At 35.0% G+C, this 12,215-nt stretch overlaps 3 protein-coding genes across 3 annotated transcripts; 1 reads left to right on the top strand and 2 right to left on the bottom strand.

Annotated features, from left to right (window-relative positions):
- The first annotated feature begins 70 nt into the window (after window positions 1-70).
- On the top strand, window positions 71-3,405 carry LOC140062464 (protein fem-1 homolog C-like). Its single transcript, XM_072108695.1, has 2 exons — window positions 71-247; window positions 1,026-3,405. The coding sequence occupies exon 2, from the start codon at window positions 1,037-1,039 to the stop codon at window positions 2,966-2,968; it is 1,932 nt and encodes a 643-aa protein (XP_071964796.1). The 5' UTR covers window positions 71-247; window positions 1,026-1,036; the 3' UTR covers window positions 2,969-3,405.
- A 217-nt stretch (window positions 3,406-3,622) lies between these two features.
- LOC140063077 (uncharacterized) lies at window positions 3,623-4,602 on the bottom strand. Its single transcript, XM_072109513.1, has 4 exons — window positions 4,550-4,602; window positions 4,288-4,394; window positions 3,796-3,924; window positions 3,623-3,701 (listed from the first exon to the last, which is right to left on the bottom strand). Exons 2-4 carry the CDS (start codon window positions 4,377-4,379, stop codon window positions 3,623-3,625), a joined length of 300 nt encoding a protein of 99 aa, XP_071965614.1. The 5' UTR covers window positions 4,380-4,394; window positions 4,550-4,602.
- Window positions 4,603-7,569: 2,967 nt separating this feature from the next.
- On the bottom strand, window positions 7,570-12,188 carry LOC140062163 (N-acetylgalactosamine kinase-like). Its single transcript, XM_072108245.1, has 9 exons — window positions 11,995-12,188; window positions 11,541-11,629; window positions 11,217-11,340; window positions 10,800-11,037; window positions 10,125-10,223; window positions 9,745-9,897; window positions 8,824-9,031; window positions 8,296-8,497; window positions 7,570-8,150 (listed from the first exon to the last, which is right to left on the bottom strand). The coding sequence occupies exons 1-9, from the start codon at window positions 12,057-12,059 to the stop codon at window positions 7,946-7,948; spliced, it is 1,383 nt and encodes a 460-aa protein (XP_071964346.1). The 5' UTR covers window positions 12,060-12,188; the 3' UTR covers window positions 7,570-7,945.
- Between the last annotated feature and the right edge of the window lie 27 nt (window positions 12,189-12,215).

Here is a 12,215-nt window from a genome sequence, read left to right as displayed (position 1 = left end):
TATGACGTCATAGGTCTAAGTTCATACTTACATACGTCACACAAAACGATGAGATATCGATCTTTGTACGCGGTGATCTAATCTTTGTTGATATCGTCGTGATCAGGATAATAATAGGTTCACCTCCACAATTCCTAGAGTAGTAAGTGTAGTAATAGACAGGTGTAAACACGAATAATCGTTCAGTGTGTTTATATTCAGTGCGTTGTAATTCCTGTTATAGTATACAGTAGTCCATTATGTTTGGGTAAGTACACTATTTAGGCCTAACGTGATAAATACAAGACTCATACATACAAACAAGGCAGACTCCATGCGAGAGCTTCTAGAGTCAAATCGCCCTTTGGTTCATAATATTAATAACCAACGTAGCAAAATATGAAATGATGGGATACTGTCTGGTATCATCATTTTAGTTGATAAAAAAGCTAATACGTATATACTATAGGCATAACTGTCAAAATGCTGTTATATATTAATAAATATCACGCGAATCGGACATTCCTGAGTTGTGATTGGTTGCACATTTTTGCGCTTCACAAAAAGTAATTTGAATACGCATGCGCATTTTAGTCAACTCGACTGGTATGGTGACATTTCATAAATATATCACTTATTTCCTCAGACAAGCATTATAAACAATGAAGCGAGATTATTACCTATTGGAAGAAATAATTAGCCTACAGTCGAGAGGCTCTCCTTCACATTTTGAAATACTGCACTTACAAATTTAACTAGAACCTAATTATATTTACGGACAACATCCCAATCTCCGGGCCACTTAATTTGTTTGCTTATGCCATGCTATCCACCACCAAAGACCACCCGTGTCCAATGAATAAACATGTAAAGAGTGAACAGAAAAATTATATTGAAGAAAGAACTGTATCACCTCGGTAAATTTTGATTTATCAATTCGAGTCATTTTAGAACGCTTTGAAGAAAACAAAAATGTAAATTTTAGTAGGCCTACTGTATGGTAACTTACCGTACACGTATTATTTACCGGTAGTTATTTTTTTCAGACATTTCCACAATGACAGAAGGATCAGAAGTTAGACTAGAAATCCTTCACGCATGCTCTAATGGAAATTTACAAATCTTGCAAGAGAAACTTTCAGGTCGTAGCAGAGAGGAAATCTTCCAACTTACCAATACGTTGGTATGCCACACCACGCCGCTAATCAGTGCGTGTATGGGCCTCCACGTAAACATAATATGCTATCTTCTGGACTCATGTGGTGTTGACATAGAGAAAGCAGGCAACGTTGTTGTAAATGACGAACATGTCGACGGTGCACCACCACTCTGGTGTGCGGCAGTTTTAGGAAGTCTTCCGGTTGTCGACACGCTAATAAAACGCGGCGCGAATGTCAACAACGGGACGATTACATGTTCTTCCCCACTACGTGCTAGTAGCCACGGGGGATTTTTAGACGTTATGAAATATTTGGTGAAGCATAAAGGAGATATTGAAATAAGTACACGATATGGCACTACATGTCTAATGATAGCTAGCTATAAAGGTCACATCGACGTAGTGAAATATTTGCTGAAAATAGGGGCACAGGTAAACCGACGAACAGTTCGAGATGAAACGGCTCTAGAATTCGCGGCTGATGCGAAGAATATCGAAATTGCCAAACTCTTGTTGAAATACGGCGCAGATACCAATTCTATAAATATCCGCAGCTTTACCCCATTAACGTATGTCGCCGAACAAAACGATTTAAATACAGTGAAGCTTTTTCTTAAATACAAAGCAAAATTTGAGATTGGTGAAAAAGGACTGTCTCCCCTGATGACAGCGGCAGCCGAAAGACGGCATACAATTGTTGAATATTTTATATCTCGTCCAGAATGCTCGAAGCTTGGCGCCATTGAAGCACTTGAACTCCTTGGTGCTTCAGTCCTTTGCCGAACGAACGATACGGAAAAAGCGGGAGCTTATTGGCGTCGTGCTCTGACGATGAGAGTAAACGAAAACATGAATAAAATGGTTTCAGTAACAGATTTAGAGAACACATTGCGTGATGAGAATAAAGCGTATTCAGAAGCCCTTGATATTTTTGAAAAGATCTTAGGCCCAATTCATCCTGGAACCGTTAACGGGTTACGGTATCGCGGGGCAGCATTAGCCGATTCCGGACGTTTTCAAGAAGCCTACGATCTTTGGATTCAAGCGTTAACTAACTTATTGACGTCTGATCGTCTGTTCTACTCCCACACGAGCGATATGCTTTTGTGGTTTGCTCGCGTCTTTAATGAAATCCGTGATGAAAGCAATGTCTGTGCATTTCCAACTTTTAGTCAAGTGTCACTGGTAATCCAATGTTGTGTGACAGAGATAAAAAGATGCCTTCAATTTATTGGCCCTCCAAAGAAATATCAAATGGCGGTGTTCAACAGTCTGCCAGTAATATTTCTCCATCAAATCTCGATCGCATTGAGCCTAGTTGAGGCAATAAATGTGGGACAAGATTCAGACGAAATGACTTACCTCAGGAAACTTGTCTACGAACTTGTTCAACTAAATCCCATGGCAAAGGACGCTCGCTCATTGTTGCACATAGCAGTTGATAAAACAGCAAGTAAGATCGGCAAATATGACGTCAGAAAGTTTCCTGACATCCGTGTGGTTAAGATACTCTTATTTTGTGGGGCAGACGTCAACGCCACTGACATCAATCGATCTTCTCCGTTGCATGTCATAGCACCAGATGCTGACACTGATAGAACCATATGGAATGATATAATAAAGTTACTCCTTAAAAATGGCGCTCATTACGATATTCGAAACAGTCAGTCAAAGACGGCAAGAGATCTGGTCAAAGGTACCCATTGGAATTGGTCTGACATCGAAATGACCACATTGCAGTGTTTAGCCGCAACGGTTATTAGACAACATTCAATACCATATAAGGGATTAGTAACCCCTGTTTTAGATAGATTCATATCTATGCATTAATTAAAGGAAGATTAGTATCGCATTCAGGTCTGTGTTAAGGATGTGTGATAATAATTATCTTGAATCTAGTAAATGAATAATGTTGTGGCAAATCCTAATTTGTTCTCTAAAGTACTTTTAAATATCATTATTTATATCAACAGACTTTTAAATATCATTATTTATATCAACGTGCAATGTACTTAATATAGGCCTATGAAGTAAATGTTGCATAATTGTGTGTAGTATGTATTCATTATATTCGTTGATCTCAAATGTAAACCTCCTTTGGTTTTTCAAAATTATACTCGATATATCCATATAATGGTTGTTGCTATGGTAATGATAAACATCATTAAAATGTGCATTTGAAATCTCTGTTTTACCATGCTGTGCATTTGGGAAATTGTGCAATAAGTTAGTTGCAATTTATAGAATTGAAATAAAGTTGTAATGCATTCCTGCAGTATGAATTTACGTTTATTATTTTGATAAGACACGATGGAAACTGTTATTAATGCGTAAGACAAAAAAACGTAAAATAGAAGGCACTATTGAGAAAAATAATCAGACGGAATAACACTTAAAGAAAATACATTGGAAGGCCTACTTTAGCAATGAAAGGATGTAACGTTAAAAACGATATCAAATGTATCTGTTTAGTCTTTCTGATTTCTATAAATCATGAACCACAGGATACGTTGGGCAGTTCATTATTCCACATACATTTTTGCTCAATTCTATCCAAAAGTATCTGTAAGCGAAAGAAAAATATCGTTACATCCGAAATTCAGAAAAATCGATTTTTTTTTTATTAATGAGACATAGAAACATTGAATAGAACGTACCCTTCTATTCCCCAAAGTTTTCCCCAAGAGTTTTTCACTATCCAGTAGCGCACATTATCTCCAGTGATGCCATATCCGGTTATCAAAGCAAAATGAGTCACTTCAGATCCACTAGTTGAACAGGAGTCACTGAGAAAAAAAAATTAATTGCTTTAGGCCTATTACTTTTCATTGAGACAATTTGTCCTAATCCCGGCTATGAAGATTAATGTTAATAGGCCTACAGGTTAACAATTTAGCTGACTCAGCCTTCAGTAGGCACGTTATATTGCAGATGGTTCACTGTCTTCAATGATAATATACGGTATTGAAAGCTAGCTGCTTTGTCATCGCCCCAGACATGATACCACATAATAATTGGCTTTTCCATATCGTCAGAATTCAATACGATCATAGGCCATGGAAAAAGTGGAAGAGATGTCCAGATTTGACGAGTCAAAGTGTATAACGTTAGAAGAAGGGGTCAGAAGAATAAATTGATACGATACAAACTTTTGGTAAACACCACTTTTGTACAAGTGGAAATTGTCAGGTACGTGGAAGCCAACAGCCATTGGACCGTCGTTAGCTGCAACGTCAATCATATCTATTTCGGAACCCTTAGAAAATGGTGTGTTATTATAGTAAAATTGCTTAAAACGCTCTACATAATTGTTGAGGTTTAAATATTGATCTCGTTATTATTGAAAATAATCTGTGCCTTTGAACATACAATAAAGCAAAGTTTCTTTTGAGTCATATAGTTTTAACTTACCGCTGTGACATTTATAACTGTTGCGACATAAGCGATTGTGTGTGTGCTGTTAATGCTACAAGTAGTACCGTTCTGAAGAAAATAACAATTTAATCAAATACTAGAAATAAACACATCGCTTGTTTTTGTGTCGTATTGTTAAATTCTTCAAATGAGTTTGGGAACTTTTAAAACATTTTCTACAAAAGTTACGCCAATATTACCTTTCCTGTATATGGATAATCCTTAGCTTGGGCGATGCCTTCGTGGTAATAAATGTATTCTAGGCCGTTCGATGCTAATCCTCTAACAAAAACAATAATCAAACTCAAGTTAAGCAGTAGGCACTGTAATAGTCTAGTTAGACCAAACAAAATATGATAAAATAGAACACAGTCGTTACATTTGACCATCTGTATGCAGTAGGCCTACTTCAGAAATGTAAAAGTCAAAACAGTATGCATGGAGGCCGTGTAGGTGCTAACTGTGCATGACAATTAGCCAAATGACTGGAAAAACGTTTCATTTTTAGTCGCGTGGACGCGACTCTATAGTTCACTATGTCGGTTTGTCGGTCTGTCGGTCTGTCTGTCTGTCGGTCCGGTATCACTATGCGTTTTAGCACGCGACTTATGGCTGTTGGCCTTGTTTATTACAGACTATGTACCTCTTTCCAACAATGCCAAAGCCACAAGTATGAATATTACAACATGGATCGCCAACATAATAGGGCATTAATTTTATTCCTGATTTCTCACCCAGAACATCCATAGTTTTCGAATCCAGAAGAGCAGTCAATAAGCTGTTGTGCAGAAAGTGGAAACAGTGTGTCGAACAGAATAGCTGTTGCACTAGCTAACGAATCAGCAGAAGCAAAGGCCCATCCAGATGTACATGTAGTTCCCTGAAAGGAAACAAAACAAGTAGACCTAATGGCAAATCTTTGAACGTCATGCGACAAACAAAACGACACAGTTTCTATAATTTATATGAATAAGCCAAACAATGATGGTTTGACTATAGCTTAGCCTCCAATGTTTGTGGGGCGATTCAACTTTGAGAATGGAATGTTAAATTGAAGCATGGTTGGAGTAACACTAATACCTGGTCGAATACTTCAGTAACAACTGGAAACGGGTAATCCTTCCAGTCGTTTGATTTTGGAAATGGGCCTTTACGACGCGGGTGATTGCCTTTCTTGAAGTAACAATCCTAGGAATAGAAACAATTAATTTATTTCTTAGCATATAGTGATAAAAAGAAATCAACTGAATATGAAAATGTTGGAAGACATATTTGAAACAAATTCGTTTGCAAACTTTAACTTCACTGAAAAAAAAACAACATTCAGAAAAATGATATATTCGATTAAATAATAGTGTACATTACCAATGGGACACTCATGAGATATAATTTGGAAAATTCTTCAAAATTCATGTCAGCAAAAGAGGTTAATCCCACTGAAAATTAATTGAAAACAGTGAAAAATGTTCACCAACATTAACTTATTCATTTTCTGAAACCATGCAGTTTAACATTCAGGTTGAATTGATCAGCTATCAAGGTTATTTATTGATCAACTTTATCTTGAAATAACTTCCATATCATAACACGATTAAAATTGAAATAGTGGGTTGAAATAATTATAGGTATAAGGCACTGTATATTTATTCATTCAACAATTAAAATCATACAAAAGGCAGCCAAGCGAGATAAAAAAAAACATAAACATTTTCAATTACATTTATATGTTTCATTCTGTTTGTTTTGCTTCTCTATTATTTCGAAATTGTTTTCAAATACTTTTAGACGTCTTGCATATTCTTCAGATGTATCGTATTGTTTGTTCGTCTGCGAAAAAAAATGAATGCAAAATAAATTGCATGTTAAAGATTCCTCCATTTGATTCCATAAATAAATTCGTGGCGTGGAAACGAATGGTTACTAAATTAATACAGACCTTTTCAAGCCATTCGTTGAATATTTGCCTGTTATCTCCTGTAGTAAAATAAATATAGATCGGTTAAAAACCACTGTTTTAAACGTATAAACTAATAATTAATTTGTTTTAAATTCCTGACGGGTAGGATCTTGTAGTACTGCTGCTTTATCAAAAAATACACATTGGTCACCTCGTATATTTTTTCTGTATATAATTTCTGGTCATCAGAAGATTTTTTTTCGTTTTTTTAGAGTGGGTACGGGTAGGTTTTTCTGATGATCCTGTCGGCGTGTGACAGCTGATCATTCGGGCGCCTTGTATCTTATGTTTTTGGCTTTGATGTGCCTTGAATAGATGCGATGCCTATCTTATTATAAGGTTGTCAGATTGTATAGGCCTACAATGATTGTTCAAAGGTACGACAGACGAAAATAAAGGCGTTTACTTACCATTTGATGAAGAAATACAGGAACCAACTATTACCAAGAATCGGCAAAAAAACAACAAATCTATTTTCGTCACAAACATGGCATTTGTTGCAAATTATACGACCGTACCTAGGAAAATACTTGCGACTTGTTTTGAGTGTACATAGTGTGATGGGTTCGTATTGTGTAACGATCATCATAAAAACAGTTGAAACGGACTTTAACTTGGGGAGCAAATATTGACACTAGTTCAGTGGTGGTGGGTGGATTGGTCGGTCGTGGGCAAAGGTGTTTTTTGTTGTTGGTGGTGCAAAATAGGCATATACCCTTTTGCCTCGGCCTAATGTCCGTGCCTTATAATTACGCTCCCCCACCCCCCCCCTTTTTTTTTTATCTGGACCCATCCCCATAGTCTTCCTAAGACGATCTTTTATGAGTTTCAAAAGTGATTTTGGGATATTTTATCGATTCTGGAAGGAAACTCTTAATAAAATAATGGAATTCTGAGATATATGTGCATTTACAATTCAAGAACACAACACACAATGTTTTAATAAGTGAAAACGAAAATTTATTTGTCTATGATGTCGATTTTGATAATCATTTTTGTTTAATGTTTAGTTTAGTATATAATAATTATAATACTGTATTTACATTTTCAATTTAAAAAAAAATACAAATGGTGTATAAATGGTAAAATTTACCAATACCGAATCACTGTTACACTTAAGTTAACAAGCACACATTTTTCCAGCATCTACTGTATCATTCATTTTCTTGTATATCATAAATCTTTACATGAAGCATGATTTGCAGGAAGACTCATTAGCATATATTAGCATAATTTTATTATTAGGCACTCAATACTTAATTCATTATACAGTAGTACAGTAATAATATATTGCTTTTTGTTCATTTATTTTAAATATCTTTCAAGTACTAGACAATTTCATTATAAATTAAGTACTTAATTTTTTTTTAATAGACTGATGTGAGTAATACAAAATTAGTACAGTAATAACAATAATATCATTGGTTCAATTATATTCATGCTTTGTACACTACTGCCCCTCTTCCTGGTACAGTTGCAAAAAGCTTAGCATCAATGTTTGATTCACGCTTTGCATCTTTTGAATAGAATTTGGAATGAACTGATTGGATGAAATTTGGAACATCACTAGTTTGGACCATAGCAACTGCACATCCACCCCAGCCAGCTCCTGTTAGTCTTGCACCAAATGCACCAGCCTGCCTAAAATAGAATCATATACCATTTTAACGATTGGATATTTCAGTGTTTTTTCTATGTCAGTATATACTTATATTTCAACTTAACTGACTTTTATTATAGTCTATTTTATATTATATTTTATACAATATTTATTCATATATTTTACCTGCAAGCCTCAGTCACTTCATCTAGTTCAGGGCAACTGCATTCATACAAATCTCTACAACTTGCATGACTCTGATTCATAAGGTCTCCTAGCAACTTGTGGCATCCATCTTGGGCTTCATTGCAGATCTTTTTAAATTGAATAACACGACTTGCTTCACTAAATACATGCTTAGCTCGATCATGAAGTTTAAACTCTTGTACTGTAAAATATAGATAACAAATTAGTGTAATTAATTTACCTATAAGTAGAACTTGGTACACCACCATTAATGGAACACTTTCCTGTGAATTATTTACGGAGCAAGGTATGTTTTAACACATATTAAACCCATATTAAAGAGACACTTTTTGGGTCACAAAGGTGTCCCCCTATAGGTTTCTAGTTATACAGAATACAAATGATGCCACATAGAGTATGCTAACCATATTCAATTACTTTAATGGATCGAAATGCTATAGTTCATTCCCATGTTATTTTGCATATCTTTAATGAAACAGAACAATAATAAAATCTGTCATTATTTACCATGCAATGTGTTGTCACTGAGAGATGCATTTAGTTCTTGTTCTGATACATCAAGAAGTTTACATACTTCAACTTTGCTGTAAGGAGTCCTTTTGAAAGTGTTGTCCACAAGTTCTAACATTCCTTCAATAGAACATTCTAATGAAACCTGAAGATCACCTAGACGACGCACTTTTTTCCAATCAAGGTTTTTTGACTTTGCCATTATCTTAAATGAAAACATCAACAATTATATTTCCTGGTTACTATACTAATTTCTAGTTTTAGTTAACATTTCTTTTCTACGGTATTACAGTATGGCAATATCCAGCCGATATCCACTTCCTCTGGTATTAAGTTGGTTTTGTTTCTATATTCTATTGTTCCTGTTATCTAGATCATTTCTATTAAACTGGTTTTGCTTACCTGACAAGCTACCTACAACAACTCTTCTATGTATGTTCTATTGTTCCTGTTATCTAGATCATTTCTATTAAACTGGTTTTGCTTACCTGACAAGCTACCTACAACAACTCTTCTATGTATGTTCTATTGTGCCTGTTATCTAGATCATTTCTATTAAACTGGTTTTGCTTACCTGACAAGCTACCTACAACAACTCTTCTATGTAAGTTCTATTGTGCATGTTATCTAGATCATTTCTATTAAACTGGTTTTGCTTACCTGACAAGCTACCTACAACAACTCTTCTATGTATGTTCTATTGTGCATGTTATCTAGATCATTTCTAATAAACTGGTTTTGCTTACCTGACAAGCTACCTACAACAACTCTTCTATGTATGTTCTATCGTGCCTGTTATCCCGATCATTTCTATTAAACTGGTTTTGCTTACCTGACAAGCTACCTACAACAACTCTTCTATGTATATTCTATCGTGCCTGTTATCCAGATCATTTGTATTAAACTGGTTTTGCTTACCTGACAAGCTAGACGGTCTTCAACAACTCTTTGATTGAAATGAGAGGTTGAGGCTTTATTCATCTCTGTACAACTATTACAGATTATGAAACTAACAGCTGATGGCAGTGTTACATCTGTTGCACGAAGAGGGTTAAATTCTATATGCTTAGCCTGTAAAGTAATAATCACATAATCAATTTTAAGTTTGCAAGTTAATCCGCATTGTATGTGGATTCTTTTCATCTTAATCTATGAATTTCATATAAACCATTAACAACAAAGCTCTCTATTTGTTGTGTTTCATTCAGCTTCTCACGATAGCTATCAAATACTGATAGTGGCATTACTCTATAGTACCACCATTCATTTATTATATCGGTCAACACAAAATACTATACTTTTCCTGCTTCAGCAAGGAAGCAAATTGATTGGTCCATTCCTCCTCCCTCAGTTCCTATATACTGTTCACACTTGGCACAGATATCTGCTAACTCCAGCTGTAAAAATAACAATGGATAGCAAGAAAAATATGTTATTTCTAGGTACTGTACTAAAAAAATACAGTATAAGGGTTTAACAGGGTCTAACTACTATATATATTTTGGGCTTTTTTGTTTATTGTGGGTTTGATTTATTTTAAAATAAACTGGATGTTTTCCATTAAGGATACTTTGTTACACTTTTAACCTGTTTCTACAATTATTAAGAAAGCCTTTTTTGGGTAATGATAGGTTGAAACAACCTATTAAATAATATGTTATTGCAGTAAAAAATGTAGATTAATGGAATAATTTTGACATGATTTCTTACTAAAACAGCAGTAGCACTCTATAAAATAAAGATTTATTTTAAAATAAACTGGATGTTTTCCATTAAGGATACTTTGTTACACTTTTAACCTGTTTCTGCAATTATTAAGAAAGCCTTTTTTGGGTAATCATAGGTTGAAACAATCTATTAATAATATTTTATTGCAGTAAAAAATGTAGTGACTGCAGTAATTGCAGTGGAATAATTTTGACCTGATTCCTTACTAAAACATTCAGTAGCAGCAGTAGCAACTTACTACAAACCTTTGAAATATTTAAATCATTAGCATACATCATAGTTAAGCCTGCACAGCAAACTAAAGCACTGGAGCTAGACAGACCAGCACTCTTTGGTACAGTTCCATCCGTTAAGATGCTTAGTCCAACAGGCTTATCTAACTTGCTGAACTCAGCAATCCCTTTCAAACCACATAACACATAGTTAAACCACTCTGGCTTTTCTTTGCTTATTGTAAAATTCCTGATACTTGTAGAGAATGATCTTAAAAAAGTAGAAAAGTATTGGAATGTTTAGGCAACATGACTTTGGATGTTAACTTGTAATAAAAGTTTTTATATGGACTGTGTGAGCACATGAACATTTTTATACTATTTTGTAGTTTTAGTTTAAAAAAGTTGATAATTAAATATTTCAACAAAAAAAATGTAAATATTTCTTACTTAAATGTTGGATTAGTGTTAACAAGATTCAATTGCTGAGATTGGTTGGGGCAAACGGCCATAACAATATCTTGTTGGATAGCCATTGGTAACACAGAGTAGCCACAATAATCAATATGCTCACCTAAAACAAGAAAATCACAAAATAAAAAACATATAAGGAACATAATAGCCGTAAGAAAAAAAAAGTTACAGAGGTCCCAACATTCATTAATAGAGGGCACTATATAAAGTAATACATCAAAACATAGAGGGTGCTATTAATTATATTTTGGTAGTCACGCCCTCTTTAATTTGAGGATTTGCAAGTATAGGCCCACTTACCAATTAAGTTTACTCTCCCGGGAGCTCTACAAAAGAACACAGGTTTACAGCCGAAGTGTGCCTCAAACTTCTTAGTGAGATCTACGTATCTTTTTCAATAAATAAAAAAAATGGTTAACACAAATGAGAATGAAAAACAAAATGAAAGAATCGATTACATGACAGATATGTATCTGAATAAAGCAATTTGAATAGAAAATATATCTTGTGAAGTCTTGTGTTGTTTAAATTTAATTTTAGCCTTTCTTTAATAAAAGATTTATATTGTTAATCAGAGTACAGGGTAGCCATTGATTGGTACCAGCCAGTAGAAACTTGGGTACAAGTTGGCTTGCTGGGTACGAATGAACCCTACAAAAGCCTAACTGGACTGAAAGTGAAAGAAGTTCCTGGCGGCTGTGTTGGCCCTTCTCTCTCTCTCTCTAGCTAGTTAGGCCTAGGCTAGATAGCCTACCTTTCTTTCATAGATGCGTGAATCTGATTACGTTCCAGAACCGGAACAAGGGTATTTGTTGACATTTTCAAACTGAACCCTTTTTACTGACTTTCACATTCAAAAAAACACATTTATGTGTGAATTTATTGATTATTATGATTTTTGATTGCTCATGCGTGGCGGTCTCGTGGTTTGCTGCTGCTCTGGTGTATATGGAACGTCAAAAGGGGGGAGTGTCT

This window comes from Antedon mediterranea, chromosome 11 (assembly GCF_964355755.1).
Source record: "Antedon mediterranea chromosome 11, ecAntMedi1.1, whole genome shotgun sequence".
NCBI lineage: Eukaryota > Metazoa > Echinodermata > Crinoidea > Comatulida > Antedonidae > Antedon > Antedon mediterranea.
Note: the sequence above shows the minus strand (reverse complement) of the source record. Positions and strands in the feature narration are given on the sequence as shown.

Bases quoted from the DNA above. Each gene is read 5' to 3' on its own strand.
- LOC140062163 (XM_072108245.1), bottom strand. From the start codon at position 12,059: ATGTCAACAAATACCCTTGTTCCGGTTCTGGAACGTAATCAGATTCAC. The intron at 11,630-11,994 runs GTAGGCTATCTA...TTATTGAAAAAG, and splicing joins CACGCATCTATGAAAGAAAG to ATACGTAGATCTCACTAAGA. The intron at 9,032-9,744 runs GTAAGCAAAACC...TTTTCATTTAAG, and splicing joins AAGACCGTCTAGCTTGTCAG to ATAATGGCAAAGTCAAAAAA.
- LOC140063077 (XM_072109513.1), bottom strand. From the start codon at position 4,379: ATGATTGACGTTGCAGCTAACGACGGTCCAATGGCTGTTGGCTTCCAC. The intron at 3,925-4,287 runs GTTTGTATCGTA...TTTTTTTCTCAG, and splicing joins AAAAGTGGTGTTTACCAAAA to TGACTCCTGTTCAACTAGTG. The intron at 3,702-3,795 runs GTACGTTCTATT...TTTCGCTTACAG, and splicing joins AAACTTTGGGGAATAGAAGG to ATACTTTTGGATAGAATTGA.
- LOC140062464 (XM_072108695.1), top strand. From the start codon at position 1,037: ATGACAGAAGGATCAGAAGTTAGACTAGAAATCCTTCACGCATGCTCT.